The following is a 24,776-nucleotide window of genomic DNA, read 5'->3' as shown; positions in this document are numbered from 1 at the left end:
AATGAGCAGTGATGATGAGCATTTTTTCATGTCTGTTGGCCACATACGTGTCTTCTTCTGAGAAGTGTCTGTTCATATACTTTGCCCACTTTTTGATAGGGTTGTTTTTTTCTTGTAAATTTGTTTAAATTCTTTGTAGATTCTGGATATTAGCCCTTTGTCAGATGGATAGATTGCAAAAATTTTCTCCCATTCTATAGGTTGCCTGTTCACTCCGATGATTGTTTATTTTGCTGTGCATAGGCTTTTTAGTTTAATTAGATCCCATTTGTCAATTTTGGCTTTTGTTGCCATTGCTTTTGGTTTTTTAGACATGAAGTCTTTGCTCATGTCCTGAATGGTATTGCCTAGGTTTTCTTCTAGGATTTTTATAGTTTTAGGTCTTATGTTTAAGTCTTTAATCCATATTGAGTTAATTTTTGTATAAGGTGTAAGGAAGGGGTCCAGTTTCAGTTTTCTGCATATGGCTAACCAGTTTTCCCAACACCATTTATTAAATAGGGAGTCCTTTCCCCATTGCTTCTTTGTGTCAGGTTTGTCAAAGATCAGATGGTTGTAGATGTGTGGTGTTATTTCTGAGGCCTCTGTTTTGTTCCATTGGTCTATATATCTGTTTTGGTACCAGTACCATGCTGTTTTGGTTACTGGAGCCTTGTGGTATAGTTTGAAGTCAGGTAACATGATGCCTCCAGCTTTGTTCTGTTTGCTTAGGATTGTCGTGGCCCTGCGGGCTCTTTTTTGGTTCCATATGAAATTTAAAGTAGTTTTTTTTTCCGATTCTGTGAAGAAAGTCAGTGGTAGCTTGATGGGGATAGCATTGAATGTATACATTACTTCGGGCAGTATGGCCATTTTCACGATATTGATTCTTCCCATCCATGAGCATGGAATGTTTTTCCATTTATTTGTGTCCTCTCTTATTTCCTTGAGTAGTGGTTTGTAGTTCTCCTTGAAGAGGTCCTTCACATCCCTTGTAAGTCGTATTCCTAGGTGTTTTATTGTCTTTGTAGCAATTGTTAATAGGAGTTCACTCATGATTTGGCTTTCTGTTTGTCTGTGATTGGTGTATAAGAATGCTTGTGATTTTTGCACATTGATTTTGTATCCTGAGACTTTGCTGAAGTTGCTTGTCAGCTTAAGGAGATTTTGGGCCGAGATGGTGGGGTTTTCTAAATATACAATCATGACATCTGCAAACAGACAATTTGACTTCCTCTTTTCCTGATTGAATACCCTTTATGTCTTTCTGTTGCCTAAATGCCCTGACCAGAACTTACAATACTGTGTTGAATAGGAGTGGTGAGAGAGGGCATCCTTGTCTTGTGCCAGGTTTCAAAGGGAATGCTTCCAGTTTTTGCCCATTCAGTATGATGTTGGCTGTGGGTTTGTCATAAATAGCTCTTATTATTTTGAGATACGTTTCATCGATACCCAGTTTATTGAGAGTTTTTAGCATGAAAGGGTGTTGAATTTTATTGAAGTCCTTTTCTGCATCTATTGAGATAATCGTGTGGTTTTTGTCATTGGTTCTGTTTATGTGATGGATTATGTTTATTGATTTGCGTATGTTGAACCAGCCATGTATCGCAGGGATGAAGCCGACTTAATCGTGGATAAGCTTTTTGATGTGCTGCTGGATTCGGCTTGCCAGTATTTTATTGAAGATTTTTGCACTGATGTTCATCAGGGATATTGGCTTGAAATTTTCTTTATTTGTTGTGTCTCTGCCAGGTTTTGGTATCAGGATGATGCTGGCCTCATAAAATGAGTTAGGGAGGATTCCCTCTTTTTCTATTGACTGGAATAGTTTCAGAAGGAATGGTACCAGCTCCTCTTTGTACCTCTGGTAGAATTCAGCTGTTAATCCATCTGGTCCTGGACTTCTTTTTGTTTGGAGGCTATTAATTACTGCCTCAATTTCAGAACTTGTTACTGGTGTATTCACGGATTCAACTTCTTCCTGGTTTATACTTGGGAGGGTGCATGTGTCCAGGAATTCATCCATTTCTTCTAGATTTTCTAGTTTATTTGCATAGAGGTGCTTATAGTATTCTCTGATGGTAGTTTGTATTTCTGTGGGATCAGTGGTGGTATCCCCTTTATCATTTTTTATTGCGTCTATTTGATTCTTCTCTCTTTTATTCTTTATCAGTCTGGCTAGCGCTCTATCTATTTTGTTGATCTTTTCAAACAACCAGCTCCTGGATTCATTGATTTTTTTGAAGGTTTTTTTGTGTCTCTATCTCCTTCAGCTCTTCTCTGATCTGAGTTATTTCTTGCCTTCTGGTAGCTTTTGAATTTGTTGCTCTTGCTTCTCTAGTTCTTTTAATGGTGATGTTAGGGTGTCGATTTTAGATCTTTCCTGCTTTCTCTTGTGGGCATTTAGTGCTATAAATTTCCCTCTACACACTGCTTTGAATGTGTCCCAGAGATTTTGATACGTTGTATCTTTGTTCTCATTGGTTTCAAAGAACTTCTTTATTTCTGCCTTAATTTTTGTTATTTACCCAGTAGTCATTCAGAAGGTGGTTGTTCAGTTTCCATGTAGTTGTGCAGTTTTGAGTGAGTTTCTTAATCTTGAGTTCTGATTTGATTGCACTGTGGTCTGAGAGACTGTTTGTTATGATTTCCATTCTTTTGCATTTGCTGAGGAGTGTTTTACTTCCAATTATGTGGTCAATTTTAGAATAAGTGCAAGGAGTTGCTGAGAAGAGTGCATTGTTCTGTCGATTTAGGGTGGAGAGTTCTGTAGATATCTATTAGGTCCATTTGGTCCAGAGCTGAGTTCAAGTCCAGAATATCCTTGTTAATTTTCTCTCATTGATCTGTCTCATATTGACAGTGGGATGTTAAAGTCTCCCACTATTATGGTGTGGGAGTCTGAGTCTCTTTCTAGGCCTCTAAGAACTTGCTTTATGAATCTGGGTGCTCTTGTATTGGGTGCATATATATTTAGTATAGTTAGCTCTTCTTGATGCATTGATCCTTTTACCATTATGTAATGCCCTTCTTTGTCTCTTTTGATCTTTGTTGGTTTAAAGTCTTTTATCCGAGGTTAGCATTGCAACTCCTGCTTTTTTTGTTTTCCATTTGCTTGGTAAATATTCCTCTATCTCTTTGTTTTGAGCCTATGTGTGTCTTTGCAAGTGAGATGGATCTCCTGTATACAGCACACCAGTGGGTCTTGATTCTATCCAATTTGCCAGTCGGTGTCTTTTAAGTGGGGGCATTTAGCCTATTTGCATTTAAGATTAATATTGTTATGTTTGAATTTGATCCTGTCATTATGATTCTAGCTGGTTATTTTGCCCGTTAGTTGATGCAGTTTCTTCATAGCATTGATGGTCTTTAACGCTATGAAGAAATTTGGCATGTTTTTGCAGTGTCTTGTACTGGTTGTTCCTTTCCATGTTTAGTGCTTCCTTCAGGAGCTCTTACAAGGCAAGCCTGGTGTTGACAGAATCTCTCAGCATTTGCTTGTCTGTAAAGGAATTTATTTCTCCTTCGCTTATGAAGCTTACTTTAGCTGGATATGAAATTCTGGGTTGAAAATTCTTTTCTTTAAGAATGTTGAATATTGTTCCCCATTCTCTTCTGGCTTGTAGGATTTCTGCAGAGAGATCTGCTGTTAGTCTGTGGTGGTTGTTTCTCTTTGTTACATCTCTTTTATTTTAGCGCATTCATTTTCTCACCCTCCATTCTGGATTTATTTCCTGATGGTGTTTGAACTTACTCTACCTCTTATATGTTCTACCTCTTATATATTCTGTATACTAGAAATCAGAAATTAGATGTAAAGGCTTGATTAGATTCATGACATACATTTTTGGCAAGAATGTTTTATGAATGACATGTAAAAAGGGGTTAATATTTTTTTAAAAACCAGTATGGGAAAAGGAGTAATATCTATATTGAGTGCTTATACTATCTACCTTTAAATACATTGTCTCATTTACTCCTTACAATAGCTCTGAGCTATAGATGATGTTATTCTTTTGTAGTAAAGGATCACCCAACTATTAAGGAGCAAAGTGGCTGGGTGCAGTGGCTCATGCCTGCAATCCCAGCACTTCAGGAGGCCGAGGCGGGCGGATCATGAGGTCAAGAGATTGAGACCATTCTGGCCAACATGGTGAAACCCTGTCTCTACTAAAAGTACAAAAATTAGCTGGGCGTAGTGGTGCTTGCCTGTAGTCCCAGCTACTCGGGAGGCTGAGGCAGGAGAATTGCTTGAACCCGGGAGACGGAGGTTGCAGTGAGCCACGATCGCACCACTGCACTCCAGCCTGGCGACAGAGTGAGACTCCGTAACAACAAAAAAAAAAAAATGGAGCAAAGTTAGCATTCATAAAGAGAAGAAAAAAATCCAACAAGGCCCTTTACCTTTACGTAAACTTAAAAATTACTAACAAATCACTTAATGTCTGCGCCTCAGTCTCTGGTAAAGTAAGAGCAGCAAATTAACTTACTTCCAAAGTTTCTTATCATTCCAACATTATTTGATCCTCACAATTGCTCAGGCTACTGTGTTTTTCATTTTAGGTAATGAGAGGTGTCCTTTATGCATCAGCTAACTTTTTTAATTTAAAAATTTCTTTATTTTTATAGATTTAGGGAGTACAAGTGCATTGTTTGTAAACAGATATATTGCACAGTGGTGAAGTCTGGGTTTTTAGCATAACCATCACCTGAATGGTGTTAATTGTATGCAATATGTAATTTCTTATCCCTCATCTCCCTCCCACCCTCCCACCTTTTGGAGTCTCTAGTGTCTATTATTCCATTCTGTTTGTCCCTGTGTGCACATTGTTTAGCCCCCACTTATAAGTGAGAATATGTAGTATTTGACTTTGTATTTCTGAGTTATTTCCTTAAGATAATGGCCTCTCTGGTTCCATCAATGTTGTTGCAAAAGACATGATTTCATTTATTTTTATGTCTGAGTAGTATTCCATGGTGTGTGTGTGTGTGTGTGTGTGTGTGTATACACACATTTCCTTTTTTATCCTTCAACTTTTAAGTTCAGGGGCACATGTGCAAGATGTGCAGATTTACATGGGTACACGTGTGCCATGGTGGTTTGCTGTACAGATCACCTCAACACCTAAGTATTAAGCCCAGCATCTATTAGCTATTCTTCCTGATGCTCTCCCTCCCCTCAACCCTCACTCCGACAGTCCCTAACATGTGTTGTTCCCCTCAACGTGTTCATGTGTGCTCATCATTCAGCTCCCACTTATAAGTGAGAACATGCGCATACCACATTTTCTTTATCCAGTCATCCATTGGTGGACACTTAGGCTGATTCCATGACTTTGTTATTGTGTATCTGCTAAGTTTTTAAAAATATATATATATATTTTCAGGACAGGTAATAACTATTGGTCTTTCTAAAGTTATGACAGCCATATATCTAGGATTTTCTTGGACAACTCCAATATCAGATAATTTGTCCTGTCAAACATCTCCTCAATTTTTTATTAGAAAAACTTGGTTAGGGTATAAAACACCTCTGTATAGAAATACGTTTTTTTAAGAGATAGAGTCTCACTATGTTGCCCAGGCTGGTCTTGAACTCCTCAGCCCAAGCAATCCTCCCACTTCAGCCTCCCAAGTTGCTGAGTCTACAGGTGTGCACCACCATGCCAGTCTCTTTTCTTTTTTTTCTTTTTAAGGTGAGGGTCAGCTTTCACACTATTAGAAAAGGTGTTAGAAATAGTAGAAAGTGGTAAATAACACCAGTAGAGTTCTCCCAGAAGCCAGCCAAGAGAAGAGAGTATTTTGATGTAGAGAGTGATTAAATTCTATCACACGTTACTGATGAGTAAGATAGGATCAGGTCTGAGAATTGACCAGTTAGATTTAGTGACAGAAAGGTCATTGGTAAACCAGGCACTGTACTAAGCACTTCATGTGTAGTATTTAATCTCCATAATAATCCCATGAAGTAGATGCTTAGTAGCCCATTTTATGTACCAGAAGACTGAGGGTTCAGCAAGGTAACTTGCTCAAGGACAAAGGGCTAATAAGTGGTGGAACTACGATTAAAATCTGCTTGAGACTCACTGTTCAATACAAGAGCCACTAGCTCCATATGGCTACTTACATTTACATTAAAATTAAGTTAAAAAATCAGTTTCTCCATCACATTAGTCACACTTCAGATACTCAGTAGTCACATGTGGCTTGTAGCTACTGTCTTGGATAGTGCAAACACAGAACATTTCCGTCGTTGCAGAGAGTACTATTAGAGAGCAGTATTCCAGAGCGTATGATCTTAATCACTACACCTAAAGTCTCCCAGTTGACAAAGTTACCACCTTTTTTTTTGGTGTATGTGCACGTGCGTGTGTGTGTGTGTAAGTATATATAATTTAAATCATTCCATTAAATTTACCTCTGAAATTCAAAAGACTGAAACAGATCTTTTTATCAAATAAGTTGATTGCAGAGATTATATTGGTGTTTACATTTCATGCAACCTGCTCATGAAATTATCCATTGTAGAGAGAAACCTGGGAAACAAAGCTATATGTCCTTTAATTTTTTCCCCATTTTCATTTAAAGTTCAGAAGAACATAACATGTTGGAATGATTAATGATTCTGAATTAATATAGATATTTGAATGTCACAGTATCTGTATATTAATATCCTAAAGTGGTGTTACTGTATTGGTTAGGTTGACTGATTCATACATGTAAGTCTTTTAACATTCCTGGAATAAGAGTAGCAAGAAATTGAAGCTGTGATCCTTTTAAGGGCTTAAGTAGGTGAATACCTCACTTTTGTCTCTTCCATTACTAGTGTTTGCATGACCAAGTTTTTTACATCAGATTTATTATTTTGGACCCTTAAAGGAATATAAATTGCAGGAGAGATTTTGATCAGTGTAAGAATTACTAGATGGCCTTATTTATTTCCTTTTTTTATTATTGTACTTCTTATCTTTTATTAATGTTTTCTTTCTCTAAGATATAATTTGAAAGCCAGGCATGGTGGCACACCCCTGTAGTCCCAGCTACTCAGGAGACTGAGGCAGGAGGATTGTTTGAGCTCAGGGGTTCGAGGCTATGCAATACATAATCACACCTATGAATGGCCACTGCATTCCAGCCTGGGCAACATAGCGAGCCCCTGTCTCTTAAAAAACAAAAGATGTGGCCAGGCATGGGGGCTCACACCTGTAATCCCAGCACTTTGGGAGGCTGAGGCGGGCAGATCACTTGAGGTCAGGGGTTCAAGACCAGCCTGGACAACATGGTAAAACCCTGTATCTACAAAAATACAAAAAAAAAAAAAATTAGCCAGGCATGTGGTGGTGGCAGGTGCCTATAATCCCAGCTACTTGGGAGGCTGAGCCAGGATAATTGCTTGTACCCAGGAGGCAGAGGTTGCAATGAGCTGAGATTGTGCCACTGCACTCCAGCCTGGGTGACAGAGTGAGACTCTGTCTCAAAAAAAGACATAATTTGAACTGCTAAATAGCTGCTTTCATTCCTATTTCATATCTTCTGTTTCCTTTTTACATTGCACCTATAATTGAGTTAGAGAATGTAACAATGTTTGTGAAATGTTAACTCAAGATTGTGTAGAATGAAAATTGACTTTCGATTCAGGCTATACTTGGAAAGCTGCAACCTCTAGAATGTCACTGCAGTCATATAAAATCTAGAATGATGACTTTCTACCTCACAGTGGCATGTGGCATATGTAATAGTTGTAATGGATATCCAATTTTTAAAGGTAAATTGCTAAATATAGTATCTAGTTCTTTAAGTGTTAAGGAGAAAACATTCTTATCAAAGGAGGCTTTTACCTTCTACCTAAGTCATTTTGGCAGGCCTGCCCTTTCTTTCATTTAAAGTGATAAGTTCTGTAGTTGTCACTATCTTATTCATACCAACAATTTGGGAATCAGGATATATTTATAAATGCTCTTTGGCAAAGGTTATGTGCTCGTGACCAAAAATCTGATACAAGGTGTTATGTGAGTTTCATTCAATAAGCTCTCTAGTTACTTACCAAATTCACTGCATTTTTTCCAGCGTAGTTTGGGAAGAAAGAGCCTTCAAATTTGAAAGTAGAGGCTTTTTGACCAGGAATATTAAATTTCTTTACTAAGAAGCTAGATTTATTTAAGCAATAAAAGGAATTTTTCATAGCTTTTTGAGTGGGTCATGTGGCAGTTAAGTATTCTGGTGATTTTATTTCCAGATATTATAAAACTCAAATTCAAAGTAATGGCAAGCAAAATATTTTTGAAACGTGGCAAACCCCCTCCCTCACCCCCAGGCAAAGCCTTGATTATTTTTTTAGATATTTTATTTTCAAGGTTGAATTTCAGAATTAATTAGATGGGAATTTTTGTCAGCTTGCCAAATACTTTAAACTTCTAAGTAAATTAACTTAAACTTTTAATTTATCATTAATTTTGTTTTATTAATTGAACTAGTCGTTTTAAAAGCTTAAACTAATTTAGATTGTGAGCTAGAATATAGACCTCGCTTTTCCCGTGTATAAGCTTTTTCACTTATTTAAGGAAAAAAAAGTTTAGACAAAGAAAAGTAAAGGTACACATTTGGATGTAATTTAAATCTCATTTTGATGACTGTTGGCCTAGTGATTATAGATTCTGTTCCAGTATTGTTTTCAATAATAGTGTTACTCTAGCAACTAATATAAATGCATGCTTTTACAGGATAAAACAAAAACCTTTCCACCAGTTGTGTATTGGGATGAAATTTTCTTTATTAACTTTTATAACTTGCTCTGGACTTTGCAAAACTGTTTTTTCCCAAAGAAATAATCTGAAGATCCTGTTACAAATACTTTTTTATCCTCTTAATTTCATTATTTGTTTCTTATATTGATAGTATGCTGCTATTAATTTAAAAGGGGAAGATTTAGAAACAGTTTGTATCAGAAATCCTATATCTTTTTTCTCTTATTCATGTCTTACATAGCACTCTGGAGGAAAGAAAGACTTCTGCCTTCCTGCTTATGAACAACATAAATGATTTTCAATTTAAAAAACCAGTTAACTTACTTGCACGGTCTTTTCTTTGTTAAAATGAAAATTATGGAAATCATACTTATCTTTAGTCTTTGAATATTTTTGGCATAATCATATAAAGAAGTGATTGAAATACATTAAACTTTATTCATTAACCCTTGTTTGCAGATTTGGTAATAAAAACGGGAAGCAGTCTTAATGTTTTAATACACTCTTAAGTAAGGGAATGATTAAATAGATGATAAAGTATAACTATATAAGCACTGTGCAGCTATTAGAAATGATGAAGGGTTGGATTTGATGTAAAATGATATCCACGGAAAGGTATTAAGAGATAAGAGTATGTTTCAAAACTACATATACTTCAATTCCATTTTTTTTTAAGTTCCGGAATACATGTGCAGCTTTGTTATGTAGGTAAACGTGTGCCATGGTGGTTTACTGCACAGATCATCCCATCATCCAGGTATTAAGCTCAGCATCCATTAGCTATTCTTCCTGATGCACTCCCTCCCCCAACCCCCCACAGGTGCCAAGTGTGTGTTGTCCCCCTCCATGTGTCCATGTGTTCTCATCGATCAGGTCCCACTTTATAAGTGAGAACATGTGGGGTTTGGTTTTCTGTTCCTTCGTTAGTTTGAGAATAATGGCTTCCATCTCCATCCATGTCCCTGTAAAGGACATGATCTTTACAGGGACATGATCTTTATTTTTACACTATGGCTGCATAGTGTGTATATGTACCATCTGGTATATGTACCACATTTTCTTTATCCAGTCTATCATTGATGGGCATGTAGGTTGATTCCATGACTTTGCTTTTGTAAATAGTGCTGCAGTGAACATACGCATGCATGTATCTTTATAATAGAATGATTTCTATTCCTTTGGGTATATACCCAGTAATGGGATTGCTGGGTCAAATGTTATTTCTGCCTCTAGGTCTTTGAGGAATCGCCATACTGTCTTCCACAATGGTTGAACACCAACAGTATAAAAGTGTTCTTTTTCCCCACAACTTTTCTAGCATCTGCTGTTTTTTGACTTTTTAATAATAGCCATTCTGATTGGCATCAGATAGTATCTCATTGTGGTTTTGATTTGCATTTCTCTAACAATCAGTGATGATGAGCTTTTTTTCATATGTTTATAGGCCACAAGTATGTCTTCTTTTGAGAAATGTCTGTTCATGTCCTTTGCCTACTTTTTAATGGGGTTGTTTCTTTCTCATAGATTTGTTTAAATTTCTTGTAGATTCTGGATATTATACCTTTGTGATATGGATAGATTGCAAACGTTTTCTTCCATTTTGTAGGTTGTCTGTTCACTCTGATGATCGTTTCTTTTGCTGTGCAGAAGCTTTTTAGTTTAATTAGATCCCATTTGTCAATTTTGGCTTCTGTTGCAATTGCTTTTGGTGTTTTTCTCATGAAATCTTTGCCCATGCCTATATCCTGAATGGTATTGCCTAGATTTTCTTCTGGGGTTTTTATAGTTTGGAGTTTTACATTTCAGTCTGTAATCCATCTTGAGTTAAATTTTGTATATGGTGTAAGGAAGGGTTCTAGTTTGTTTTCTGCATATGGCTTGCCTGTTCTCCTAGCACCACTTATTAAATAGGGAATCCTTTCCCCATTGCTCGTTTTGGTCAGGTTTGTCAAAGAGCAGATGGCTGTAGGTGTGCAGTCTTATTTCTGGGTTCTCTATTCTATTCTATTCCATTGGTCGATGTGTCTGTTTTTGTACCAGTACCATGCTGTTTTGGTTACTGTAGGCTTGTGGTATAGATAAAATCAGGTAGCATGATGCCTCCAGCTTTGTTCTTTTTGCTTAGGATTCATTGGCTATTTGGGCTCTTTTTTGGTTCCATATGAATTTTCAAATAGTTTTTTTTTTTCTAATTCTGTGAAGAATTGTCAGTGGTAGTTTAATGGGAATGGCGTTGAATCTGTAAGTTACTTTTGGAAGTATGGCCGTTTTCACACTGTTGATTCTTCCTATCCATGAGCATGGAATGTTTCTCTATTTGTTTGTATCCTCTCTGATTTCTCTGAGCAGTGGTTTGTTGTTCTCCTTGAAGAGGTCCTTTGCTTTCCCCTTGATAGCTGTATTCCTAGGTATTTTATTCTCTCTGTAGCAATTGTGAATGGGAGTTTATTCATGATTTGGCTCTCTGCTTGCCTGTTGTTGGTGTATAGGAATGCTAGTAATTTTTACACATTGATTTTATATCCTGAGAATTTGCTGAAGTTTCTTATCAGCTTAAGAAGCTTTTGGGCTGAGACAGTAGGGTTTTCTAGCTATAGGGACATGTCATCTGCAAACAAAGATAATTTGACTTCCTCTCTTCCTATTTGAATACGCTTTATTTCTTTCTCTTGCCTGATTGCCCTGGTCAGGACTTCCAATACTACGTTGAATAGGAGTGGTGAGAGAAGGCATCTTTGTCTTGTGCCAGTTTTCAAGGGGAATGCTTCCAGCTTTTGCCCATTCAGTATGATATTGGCCATCGGTTTGTCATATATTGCTCTTATTATTTTGAGATATGTTCCTTCAATGCCTAGTTTATTGAGAGTTTTAAACAATGAAGCCATGCTCAATTTTATTGAAGATGTTTTTTGCATCTATTGAGATAATCATGTGGTTTTTGTGTTTAGTTCTGTTTATGTGATGAATCACATTTATTTATTTGCATATGTTGAACCAACCTTGCATTCCAGGGATGACACCAACTTGATCATGGTGGATAAGCTTTTTGATGTGCTGCTGGTTTCATTCAGTTTGCCAGTATTTTATTGAGGATTTTTTTGCATCAATGTTCATCAAGGATATTGGCCTGAAGTTTTCTTTTTTTGTTGTATCTCTGCCAGGTTTTCATATCAGGATGATGCTGGCCTCATAGAATGAGTTATGGAGGAGTCCTTCCTCTGTAATTTTTGGAATAGTTTCAGTATTCAGCTCCTCTTTGTACCTGTGGTAGAATTCGGCTATGAATCCATCTGGTCCTGGGCCTTTTTTGGCTGGTAGGCTATTTATTACTGCCTCAATTTCAGAACATGTTACTAGTCTATTCAGAGATTCAGTTTTTTCCTGGTTCAGTCTTGGAGGGTGTGTTTGTCCAGGAAATTGTCCGTTTCTTCTGGATTTTCTAGTTTATATGCACAGAGGTGTTTATATTATTCTCTGATGGTTGTTTGCATTTCTGTGGGGTCAGTGGGGATGTCCCCCTTATTTCTGATTTTATTTTTTATTTCATTTTTATTTTATTTGATTCTTCTTTCTTTTCTTCATTAGCTTAGCTAGCGGTCTAACTATTTTATTAATTTTTTTAAGAAACCACCACCTGGATTCGTTGATTTCTTTTTTTTTTTTTTTTAGGGGTTTTCCATGTCTCTGTTTCCTTCAGCTCAGCTCTGATCTTATTTCTTGTCTTCTGCTAGCTTTGGGGTTTGATTGCTCTTGGTTCTCTAGTTCTTTTAGTTGAGATGTTTGGTTGTTAACTTGAAATCTTTCTAGTTTTATTTTGTTTTGTTTGTTTGTTTGTTTGTTTGTTTTGAGATAGAGTCTCACTCTGTTGCCCAGGCTGGAGTACAGTGGCACGATCTCAGCTCACTCCAACCTCTGCCTCCTGGGTTCAAGGGATTCTCCTGCCTTAGCCTCCCAGGTAGCTGGGATTACAGGCACCTGCCACCACGTCTGGCTAATGTTTTGTATTTTTTAGTAGGGATGGGGTTTCACCATGTTGGCCAGGCTGGTCTCGAACTACTGAACTCAAGTGATCCACCCACCTCAGCCTCCCAAAGTGCAGGGATTACAGGCATGAGCCACTGCGCCCAGTCTTTCTAGCTTTTCGATGTGGGCATTTTAGTGCTATAAATTTCTCTCCCAGAGATTCTGATGTGTTTTCTCTTTGTTCACATTAGTTTCAAAAAACTTCTTGATTTCTACCTTAATTTCATTATTTACCCAAGAGTCATTAAGGAGCAGGTTGTTCAATTTCCCTGTAGTTCTGTGGTTTTGAGTGGATTTCTTATTCTTGAGTTCTAATTTGATTGTGCTGTGGTCTAAGAGACTGTTATGATTTCAGTTCTTTTGCATTTGCTGAGGAGTATTTTCCTATTATGTGATAAATTTTAGAGTATGTGTTGTGTGGCAATGAGAAGAATGTATATTCTGTTGTTTTTGGGTGAAGAGCTCTGTAAATATCTATCAGGTCCACATGATGCAGAGCTGAGTTCAGGTCCTGAATATCTTCGTTAATTTTCTGTCTCAATGATCTAATATTGTCAGAGGGGTGTTAAACTCTCCCACTATTATTGTATGGGAGTCTAATTGTCTTTGTAGGTCTCTAAGAACTTGCTTTATGAATCTGGGTGCTCCTATATTGTGTGCATATATATTAAGGATAGTTAGCTCTTCTTGATGAATTGAACCCTTTACCATTATGTAATGCTTGTCTTTGTCTTTATTGATCTTTGTTATATTAAAGTCTGTTTTGTCAGACACTAGGATTGCTACCCCTGCTTTTTCCTGTTTGCCATTTGCTTGGTAAATTTTCTTGCATCCCTTTATTTTCAGCCTGTGGGTGTCTTTGCACATGAGATGGGTCTCTTGAAGACACCATACTGATGGGGCTTGACTCTTTATCCAACTTGCCATTCTGTGTCTTTTAATTTGGGCAGTTAGCCCATTTCCATTTAAGGTTAGTACTGTTATGTGTGAATTGGATCCTGTCATCATGATGCTAGCTGGTTATTTTGCAGACTTGTTTGTGTGGCTGCTTCATAGTGTCACTGGACTGTGTACTTCAGTGTATTTTTTAGTGGCTGATAATGGTTTTTTCTTTTCCATATTTAGTGCTTCCTTCAGGACTTCTTGCAAGGCAGTCCTGCTAGTGATGAATTCCCTCAGCATTTGCTTGTCTAAAAAGGATCTTATCTCTCCTTTGCTTATGAAGCTTAGTTTGGCTGTATATGAAATTCTGGGCTGGAATTTCTTTTATTTAAGAATGTTGAATATTGGCCCCTAATCTCTTCTGGCTTACAGGTTTTCCACTAAGAGGTCTGCTGTTAGTCTGATGGGCTTCCTTTTGTGTAAGTGACCAGGCCCTTCTCTCTGGCTGCCCTCAACATTTTTTCTTTCATTTCGACCTGGGATAATCTGATGATTATGTGTCTTGGGGTTGATCTTCTAGTGGAATATCTTACTGGGGTTCTCTGCATTTCTTGAATTTGAATTTTGGCCTGTCTTGCTAGGTTGTGGAAGTTCTCCTCGATGGTATCCTAAAGTATGTTTTCCAGCTTGGTTCCATTCTCCCTGTCAGTTTTAGGGACCCCAATCAGTTGTAGGTTTGGTCTCCTTACATAATCCCATAATTCTCAGAGGTTCATTCCTTTTCATTCTTTTTTCTCTATTCTTGTCTGCCTGTCTTATTACAGAAAGATAGTCTTCCAGCTCTAAGATTCTTTCCTCACCTTGGTCACTTCTGCTATTGATAGTTTGCATTGTGAAGTTCTCGTGTTGTGTTTTTCAGCTCCATCAGGTTGGTTATGTTCCTCTCTAAACTGGCTATTCTTGCTATCAGCTCCTGTATTGTTTTATCATGATTCTTAGCTTCTTTGCCTTGGGTTAAAACCTGCTTTTTTTAGCCCAGCGATATTTGTTATTACTCACCTTCTGAAGCGTATTTCTGTTATTTCATTCTTCTCAGCCTCAGCCCAGTTCTGTGCTCTTGCTGGAGAGGTGTTACAGTCATTTGGAGAAGAAAAGGCACTCTGGCTTTTTGAGTTTTCAGCATTTATGCATTGATTGTTTCTCATCTTTGTGGGTTTATCTACCTTTGATCCTTGAGGTTGGTAACCTTTGAATGGGTTTTTTTTCTGGGGCCTTTTTTTTTGTTGTTTACATTGCTGCTGTTGTTTTCTGTTTGTTTGTTTTTCTTTTAACAATCATGCCACCCTACTGTAGGGCTCCTGTGGTTAGCTGGGGGTCTGCTCCAGACCCCAGTTTCCTTGGCTTCTCCAGCACTTGCAGGAGGCGGCTGGCAACCTGCACTGGAAGATCTCACCCAGTCAGGAGGGATGGGATCAGGGACCCACTCAATGAAGCAGTCTGGTTGCTTCTTGGTAGAGCAGGTATGTTGCACTGGGGTGGACCCTTTTCTTCCTCTGTACCACCTGTATTCTCCATAGCGAGCAAGCTGGAATGGCTGATTTAACGGAAGCACAGAGATGGCCGCGGGCCCTCCCCTGGGGAGCTCCCTCCCATGGAGAGATCAGATCTCTGTCTGCAGGAGTGGGTCGGGGCCTGTCAAAGAAGCAGTCTGGCTACAATCTGGCAAGGCAGCTGCACTGAGCCTTGTGGGGGGGGAGGAGGGGGTGCTCCTTGTCTGGGTGGTCTGCACTCTCCACAACGGGCAGGCTGGAACAACTGATTCCCCAGAAACCACAGAGATATCAGCTGCCCCCCCGCCCCGGCCCCGCCACCCCCAGCTCCCTCCCAGCGAGAGATCAGATCTCTGACCCTGCATGAGAAGTCCTGCTCAGTTTGGAGTGGGTCCGTCTGGTTAAAGAAGCAGTCTGGCCCCCTTATCTGGCAAGGCCACTGCACTGCGCTGTGGGCGGCCGCTCCTCCTCTGGGCCGTGTCCACTCTTCACAGCTGGCGGGCTATATTGGCTATTTCCCCTGAATTGCAGAGATGGCGACCGCCCCTCCCCCTGGAACTTGGTCTTGTCTCAGGCGGACTTCAGCCCTCTACTGTTGGCTAGCTGAGATTCCAAGCCAGTGGGTCTTAGCCTGTGAGGTGCGATGGAAATGGGGCCTGCCGAGCGATGCTGCTTGGCTCCCTGTATTCAGACCCCTTCCTAGGGATGTATATGGATGGATTTTACGCCTTGGCGGGGATCCCAGGGCAGGAGCATGCAAAACTCCCAGATCTCTGTGTGCGCCTGAGCTGCTGTTTTGCTGAGACTCCACAGCTCTGTGTATCAGACCCAAGGTCCTGATGGAATGGGTTCACAACGGGATCTCCTGCTCCTCATGTTGCAAAGATCCATGGGAGAAGCGTGGTGGCTTCCTGAGCGGGAATCACTCACTGCCTCCCGTGGCTGGGGGGTGGGGGTTCCTTTTGCTCCACGTGGCTCCTGGATGGGCCGTAGCCCTTCTCTTTGCTCTCCGTGCTTTTTGCCTATTCAGTCCCAATGTGAGAACCTGGATATTTCATTTGAAGGTGCTGGATTCATTCACCCCTTTTCATGCCTCTCTGTGAGTGCCACAGACCACAGCTGCTTCTCATCAGCCATCTTGCCCTTTGTCCAATTCCATTTTTATGCAAAGGTGTGTGTGTGTAAATGTGTGGAGGAATAAAATAACAAATGGTACTGGTAGTTATTTCCTGGTTTTGTAATTGGATATTAGTATTGTTTGCATTTCTTTGTTTTGTTCAGTTCTTTGAAAAGAGGGATTATAGTAGCCAGGATGGAGGTAATGTTTTAGGCAAAAAATCTGAAAATTTTTAAGATAGAAAACAAATTCACATGTACTTTTACTGTGACTTACATTGGCATTTCAGTTGACTGTAAGTCAAAAGGAAACTTATTGCATCATTAGAGGCTGAACCTTCACCATAACCTGACCTTAGACAGTCATGTCTGACTTGATAGGATAGGTTTTAAATCTGGAATTAGTGGGGTGAATACATTAAAGGGGTTTAGAAATGGCATTTCTCAAAATAAGTATCTGCTGAAGGTGAAAATGGTAAAATAGTGCATGGTATTATTGTCAGGTATAGTATAAGCATGAACTGGCCTTTCACAAGTTTGTCTTGAGACTTGTCATTGTTTAGTTTTTATGTTTTCTTTTATTAAATTAACATGCTTGTTTTAAAAAGTTCAAAAAGTACAAAAGTGCAGGCCGCGTTCTGTGGCTCATGCCTGAAATCCCAGCACTTTGGGAAGCCGAGGCAGGTGGATCATTTGAGGTCAGGAGTTCGAGACCAGCCTGGCCAACTTGGTGAAACTCCGTCTCTACTAAAAATACAAAAATTAGCCATGCGTGGTAGCGAGTACCTATAGTCCCAGCTACTCGGGAGGCTGAGGCAGGAGAATCGCTGGAACCTGGGAGGTGGAGGTTGCAGTGAGCACTGTACTCCAGCCTGGGCAATAGCGAGACTCTGTCTCTAAATAAATAAATAAAAGTTAAAAAGTGCTAAAAGTAAGAAAATAGACATAAGTTCCCCCTCACCTGGAATCTTTCATTGAATTATCTTTTTTTATCTAAGGGAATAGTTCTGGGAAGTAGAGGAACTGTATCTCAATAAAACAGACATTGTTGTGGTGTGATAGAATCATCACTGCATAGGAGCCAGGAAATTTAGTTTCCAGTCCCAGGTAGTCCTTAGCTGTATAATCGGAAAAAGTTACTTTGCCTCTCTGGGCCTCAATTTCTACTAATTCTATGATGACTCAGTTGGACTTAGAAATTATAGGATGCTAAAGACTGACTTAATAAAGCTTTCCTGGTATCTCAGACATTTTTTAAAAGGCTGTATATGAGTTTGTGTATATGTGTATGTGCACATGCATTTCTGGAAAGGCTTCCCCTCCAACCATTAGACATAATTAATGTTATAAATTGTGGTGTTTATAATTGAGAAATAAATACCACACTTGACAGTGTTTATTTCCAAAGAATTGGGTATTTTCATGCTTTTGTTTATTCCTGGTATTTTCATATCATCCTGTTACACACGTGAGCAGAGAATGTGTGTATCATCCATATTTAATTTACAGTCATAGCTAGACTAAGTTATTATCCAGTGTTATTGAGAGAATCAGTAGCACAGATAGAAATGAATTAGTTCCTAGTATACAGTTTTCTTGGCCTTTCTCTTAACCAGTTTGCTTTCTTAGAGAAATGAACTGATCTGACTATGATTAAGATCATTTATTGCTAGACAGAAGTAAAATTAGAGATTATCCATAGAACGTTTTAATCTTGTAATTTATTTGGTGTCTTGTAGAACACCTGACTTTTCTCATTGTATTTGGTAAATGTGTTAAAAATGTTAGTCAATGTTATCTGGTTTTATTATCTCTTGAGTTGTGTTTGGCATGTATGTGTTGGGGGGGTGGGCATAGGAGTTACACATTTAAGAAAGCCCTGTCTTTTAGTAGAATAAATTAATGCAGATTGGCCTGTCTTCCTGCCTGCCTGGTCAGTAACAGTGGACTTTGGAGATTGATCTAGTGATGATAAACCTATTGTATGTGGCATAAGCCAGAGAAGTCAGCTTTGATAGCAAGTTTCTACATTGGCGTGAGAGAGAAGCATTTAGTTAACATTTCAAAGTAACTAAGCCTGTTAGCATCCATGTATTCTATCAGCAGACTTTATTGAGTCCTGTCATTTGTATGGTCTTTTATTGTTTTTTGTTTTCAACAAAGGAAATAGCACACACATACATCTCAAAATGGATTATACCTGTTGTAATCTCAGTATTTTGGGAGATCAAGGTGAGAGGATCACTTGAGGCCAGGAATTTGAAACCAGTCTGGGAAACATACTGAGATCCTATGTCTACAAAATTTTTAAAATTAGCCAGGTACAGTGGTATGCACCTGTAGTCCTAGCTACTCGGGAGGCTGAGGCAGGAGAATCACTTGAGCCCAGGAGTTCAAGGCAGCAGTGATCTATGATCAAACCACTGCACTCCAGCTTGGGTGACAACACGGGACCCTATCTTAAAAAAAAAAAAAAAGAATTATAAAGTCTCTATTATGGTTGTATCTATTAAGAATATCAGTTCTGTTAAGAAAGGAAATAATTGTTTCAAATGTTTATTGGGGTAGCAAGATAAAAAGTTGTTTACAAGATATTAAATATCAGAATATTTGGAATTAGTGTCAGTATTTGCTATTATATAGAAAAAAAAACCCTAGGGCCTCATGATTTGAATTTTTCATCTTGAGTTATTTAATACACATTTGAGTTCTTACCACTTTTTGGACCCTATACGTAAGGTGTGTAAAGGCATAATTATTTTCAAATGTGGGCTTTGTCTAGCAAAAATTTATGAGTGCATTAAGCATCACTAGATGCAGATTAAATTTGAATTCAATGTGCTGTATGTATACCTCCACTACCTTCATTTGATCAGTAATTCACAATTTAGAAAGCGTGTTCTGGGAAAACTTGTTAAAAGCTATGGAAAATCCTTCTGTAAAGTGAATTAATTTGCCTTTTATAGATCCAGGTTTTCATATGTGATTTCTTAATGAACAACTTGTGAGTATTTTAAATTTATTAAAAGTAACATATCTGTAATTCACTTTAAACCCCCACCCCGTCTATCTTTGTGTCTCACTCTCACAGTCATAATTACACAGAGCAGGAGTTTAGTGTTCTTACTGAGTATATAAATGATCCCAATTTTTAAGCTTTTAATTTTTTAATCTTAAAAGATTGGCTTAAGCGGGGTGTGGTGGCTCACGCTTGTAATCCCAGCACTTTGGGAGGCCGAGGCAGGCGGATCACGAGGTCAGGAGATCGAGACCACGGTGAAACCCCGTCTCTACTAAAAATACAAAAAAATTAGCCGGGTGTGGTGGCGGGCGCCTGTAGTCCCAGCTATTCGGAGAGGCTGAGGCAGGAGAATGGCGTGAACCCGGGAGGCAGAGCTTGCAGTGAGCCGAGATTGCACCACTGCACTCCAGCCTGGGTGACAGAGCGAGACTCCGTCTCAAAAAAAAAAAAAAAAAAGATTGGCTTAAGATACCATGATTTCTTTAAACTATATATACTATGATAATAAATTGAAAAATGTATATCAATTTAAATTTGACCCATGGGTCTTTACAGTGTAATTTAACATTTACCTTCCTGCAGTTGGAATATAAGGGCTATATGTTTCAGTTAAATTGTCCTATAACTGTTTAGATTAATTTAGATTAGTTTTTTGTTAATATAGTGGTTGGCAGTTAAAATGATTGTGAAAATAAAGTTGTTTATGATGTATAAATAGAGTAGCCTTGATTTCTAGCACAGGCATCCAATATAATCACTAATTTAAGCAGACTTATGTTAGCATTTATCAACTCAGAATCAAGCACAAAATAAAATGCATGTGAAAAAAATGTTAAGTTGGTGGAAAGACCTTGAAATCTGAAAAGTGGTAATTAAAAAACAATGGAATGCCTAAAACATACTGTATAAACATGAAAGTCTTACATAAGAGGCTGGTGTTACATGTTTTGTTGCTGTTTTTTAGGTAATCTGTCATATATATCAGAAATATATATATAGCAATCAGGTTTTAGTTTCTAGTACAGTTGACCATAGAACTATGGAGATATTATACTATCCAGAGGGGAAAAATAATTGTCTCTTATTTCAACCCCTCTAAACAGGATACCATACTTGCCGAACTCCTTCAGATACATAAAGAACACATTGTAGGATATCATGAACATGATTCTCTTTTGGACCACAAAGAAGAAGAAGAGTTGACTGAAGAAGAAAGAAAAGCAGCTTGGGCTGAGTATGAAGCAGAGAAGAAGGTAGTTTATGCAAAATGCGTTTTTGTTTTTGTTGTGTTAGTGATTTGAAAGAGCAATGAGGAAGAAAAGGGTCACATTTTAAACAGGTAATAATAATATAGTGGGTTTTAGGAACACGGTCCGCAATTAGAAGAATCTATGGGTTGGTTTCAGCTACCTTTAGTGGTAGAGTAGGAGGAGAAGACAGAAGAAAACAGTTTACACTTAAAGAGTAGTAATCCCATTTCTGCCAGTATTTGTTGAATTGAGAAATGAGTGGGAAGCCATATATTTAGCATCACTAACCTCCCATCAGTACCCTGTCTGTAGTAACAAACATACAGGAGCTTAGTGTTTGGAGGTTGTAGTAAATGTAGCTTTGCATGTATACCATGAAATCTAAATTTTGGCTGAATATCAGAACACAAAAATATTTCATTATTAGACATTAATGCCATTTGCTCCAGCAGCAACTTTATTTAAGATCATTCTATATCTGTTTTAAACATCAACCTACTTGAGCAAAAATGTGCCTGAGCATGGGAAACCTTATCTTAATACCTGAATCCTTTTCAAACTCCTAACTTATTGTACCAAACTTCTTTAACATTAATGTGATATTCAGAGTCTCATCAGAATTCTTTGAGTTGCCCCCATTCTGTGGGAATTATCAGAAAAAAAAGTACACCTTTAGGGGTTAAAGCTTTCCATGTAATAAGATCTTGGTTTCGGGTGAAAAGGGTGTTTTGTTTGTGTGTGGAAGAGTGTTAATAATTTCCTGGATCTGAGAATGTGGATTCTTTTCTAAACCAGTAGGTGATGTAGAATTTCAAGTTTTAAATCACAATGTGAAAAGTGCATAATTTTTTTGTTTTTAGGGGCTGACCATGCGTTTCAACATACCAACTGGGACCAATTTACCCCCTGTCAGTTTCAACTCTCAAACTCCTTATATTCCTTTCAATTTGGGAGCCCTGTCAGCAATGAGTAATCAACAGCTGGAGGTGAGTTGTGAAGTACAAAAGTAGTTTAACATGAATTAAAGGCAATTTCAAGTGCCTTGTTGTTGAGGGTTCCTTATGCAGGAATATCACATTCTCCAAAAGATTGCCCCTGAATAGACCAATAAATTTTTGTTTTATTTGTTGACCGTTTTGAACCAACATAATGTAAAATGTGGTTTGTTCAGAGCACAAAGGAATCAGTCGGTGAATTAATGTAGTTTGAATTATTTTAATTAAGAAACAATAGGGCTGCTGACTGGCTTGGGAAATAGCACCTTCTTCAGTTATAAAATAGTTATAATAAACAAATTGCTATCTTACTGTTTGAAAGTAAGATAAATATACTCATTAACTTCTATTCTAGTGCATTATAGATGTACAATTAAATATATAATGCCCAATATTATGAAATAAATGATTTAAAGCTAGAATCAATTGTAAATTAAATAGGAAAGACTGGGTTTTTATTATACCAATAATGACTTAATTGAATCTGAAACACATTATAAAATGTGCTTATGGATTCTTCTGAATTATTAAATTATTGGTGTGATAAAACTCAAACTTTTAATCTTCCTAACAAGACTCTTTGAGCATTGATATGTTTTACTCCACTTTATTGATACTGAATTTTGCTGTTCTTTTCAATTATTTAAAGAGTTTTAAGACCGACTGCTATAAATTGGCAAAGGGAAGGATTCCCTATACTTTAACACTATGCTGTCTTTCTGCCTTATATAACTTATTTCTTGCATTCTTCTAGGACCTCATTAATCAAGGAAGAGAAAAAGTCGTAGAAGCAACAAACAGTGTGACAGCAGTGAGGATTCAACCTCTTGAAGATATAATTTCAGCTGTAGTAAGCTAATTGGCAATTGTCTTATTCCAACCTCCAATTTGTACCCTCCACCCCCATTGCCATTTTTTAAAATTTTTAATTGTTTCCTTCTTATAAATAGATTTGCAATAGTAAAATACTGGTAAAATGGATGGATAATAGTGCCAAACCATAACCCCGCAATTTTACGTAGATGTTGGCACAAAAGAGAAATGGGTAAAATGTAAGAATTCAGAAATCAAACATGGAAATGTATGCATTGTTTACATAAACATTTTAATTACCAGTTGCACAAATTAAATCTAAATTATTGTTTCATTCCAGAGATAGCCAGCCCAGGTACAGCAGTGAACAACTTAGTACCCTGTTTTGCATCATGTTTTTCTTCAGAAAAGAATAAAGGAAAAGGGGGGTTTAGAACCTTGGGAAATCCCGAATATCTTAAAATACCTTAATTATTTTTCCTCAATTGTACAGTAATAAGGAGTAAATAGAAAATTTTTCTTTTAGTGGAAGGAGAACATGAATCTCTCAGAGGCCCAAGTACAGGCGTTAGCATTAAGTAGACAAGCCAGCCAGGAGCTTGATGTTAAACGAAGAGAAGCAATCTACAATGATGTATTGACAAAACAACAGATGGTAAGAATTCTGACGTCTGACTATTTCTAGGTTATGTTTAATTTTCTTGACTTTATAATAATAAGTTTGTATGCCATCTATGTCAGTAATTATTCCTACTATGGACAGATGGATAGTCATTGATAATTCTGGAAGAAATGTAAAAAACCCAGGAATGTCAAGTAAAAGTAATATATTTTGTTACAAAAATGCAACAGCTACCTAAATGGGAATCCTTGAAGTTTACATAGGATCTAGTCCATATAATTTTATTTCTCATATATTCTGGACATCTACGTAGGAATTTTTGCCAGAGTTTTACCACATTTGCCAATTGTATTTTATTTAACTTTTAATTTTTGTGAGTATATAATAGGTATACTGATACAGGTATACAGTGCATAGTAATCACATCAGGGTAAAGGATATCTATCACCTCAAGCATTTATCCTTTCTTTGTGTTACAAACAATCCAGTTACACCCTTCTAGTTATTTTTAAATGTGCAATAAATTATTTTTGACTGTAGTCACCCTGTTGTGGTATCAAATACAAGATCTTATTCATTCTAACTATACTTTTGTACCTATTAACCATCCCCCATTACCCCACTCCCTGCTACCCTTCTCAGCCTCTGGTAACTACCATTCTACTCTCTATCCCCATAAGTTCAATTGTTTTAGTTTTTAGCTTCCAGAAATAAGTGAGAACATGTGAACTTTGTCTTTCTATGCCTGACTTATTTCACTTAACATAATGATCTCCAATTCCGTGCATGTTATTGCAAATGGCAGTTATCTCGTTCTTTTTTATGGCTGAATAGTACTCCATTGTATATACGTACCACATATTCTTTGTTTATTCATCTGTTAGTTGATACTTAGGTTGCTTCCAAATCTTAATATTGTGAACAGTGCTACAATAAACATGAGAGTGCAGATACCTCTTCAGTATACTGATTTCCTTTCTTTTGGGTATAGACCTAGCAGTGGGACTGGTGAATCATATAGTACCTCTGTTTTTAGTTTTCTGAGGAACCTCCAAACCGTTCTCCATAGTGCTCATACTAATACACGTTGCTAACAACAGTGTACACAAGTTCTCTTTTCTCCACATCCTCACCAACATTAATTATTGCCTGTCTTTTGGATAAAGGCCATTTTAACTGGGGTAAGATGATATTTCATTGTCTTTTTTGTTTGTTTGGTTGGTTGGTTTTGTAGAGACGGGGTCTTACTATATTTCCCAGGCTGGTCTCAAACTCTCGGGCTTAAGCGATCCTCCGACTTCAGCCTCCCAAAGTGTTGGGATTACAGGCGTGAGTGACCATGCCCAGCCTCTCATTGTAGTGTTGATTTGCATTATCTAATGACTGATGATGTTGAGTGCCTTTTCCTATGCCTGTTTGCCATTTGTATGTCTTCTTTTGAGAAATGTCTATTCAGATATTTTGCCCATTTTTAAATCTGATTATTAGATTTTTTTTCCTATGCAGTTGTTTGAGCTCCTTATATATTCTGGTTATTAATCCCTTGTCAATTGGATAGCTTGCAAATACTTTCTCGCATTCTGTGGGTTGTCTGTTCACCTCGTTGATTGTTTCCTTTGCTGTGCAGAAGCTTTTTAACTTAGTGGTATCCTGTTTGTCCATTTTTTCTTCGGTTGCCTGTACTTGTGAGATATTACTCAAGAAATCTTTGCCAGTTCAATGTCCTGGACAGTTTGCCCAGTGTTTTTCTGTAGTAGATTCATAGTTTGAGGTCTCAGAT

The 24,776-nt window shown here is 37.8% G+C and overlaps 1 protein-coding gene across 7 annotated transcripts in view; it reads left to right on the top strand.

Annotated features, from left to right (window-relative positions):
- Positions 1–24,776, top strand: part of ATRX (ATRX chromatin remodeler) — a 296,672-nt gene that overhangs the window by 258,656 nt on the left and 13,240 nt on the right. For all 7 annotated transcript variants that reach the window (XM_030807617.1, XM_030807624.1, XM_030807622.1 and 4 more), the window contains 4 exons: positions 20,420–20,569; positions 21,427–21,552; positions 22,316–22,411; positions 22,901–23,029. In XM_030807617.1, coding sequence (XP_030663477.1) covers positions 20,420–20,569; positions 21,427–21,552; positions 22,316–22,411; positions 22,901–23,029 — 501 coding nt within the window. The remainder of the gene's footprint in view (positions 1–20,419; positions 20,570–21,426; positions 21,553–22,315; positions 22,412–22,900; positions 23,030–24,776) is intronic.

This window comes from Nomascus leucogenys, chromosome X (assembly GCF_006542625.1).
Source record: "Nomascus leucogenys isolate Asia chromosome X, Asia_NLE_v1, whole genome shotgun sequence".
Classification (NCBI taxonomy): domain Eukaryota; kingdom Metazoa; phylum Chordata; class Mammalia; order Primates; family Hylobatidae; genus Nomascus; species Nomascus leucogenys.
This window is presented reverse-complemented; position numbering and strand designations above follow the sequence as displayed.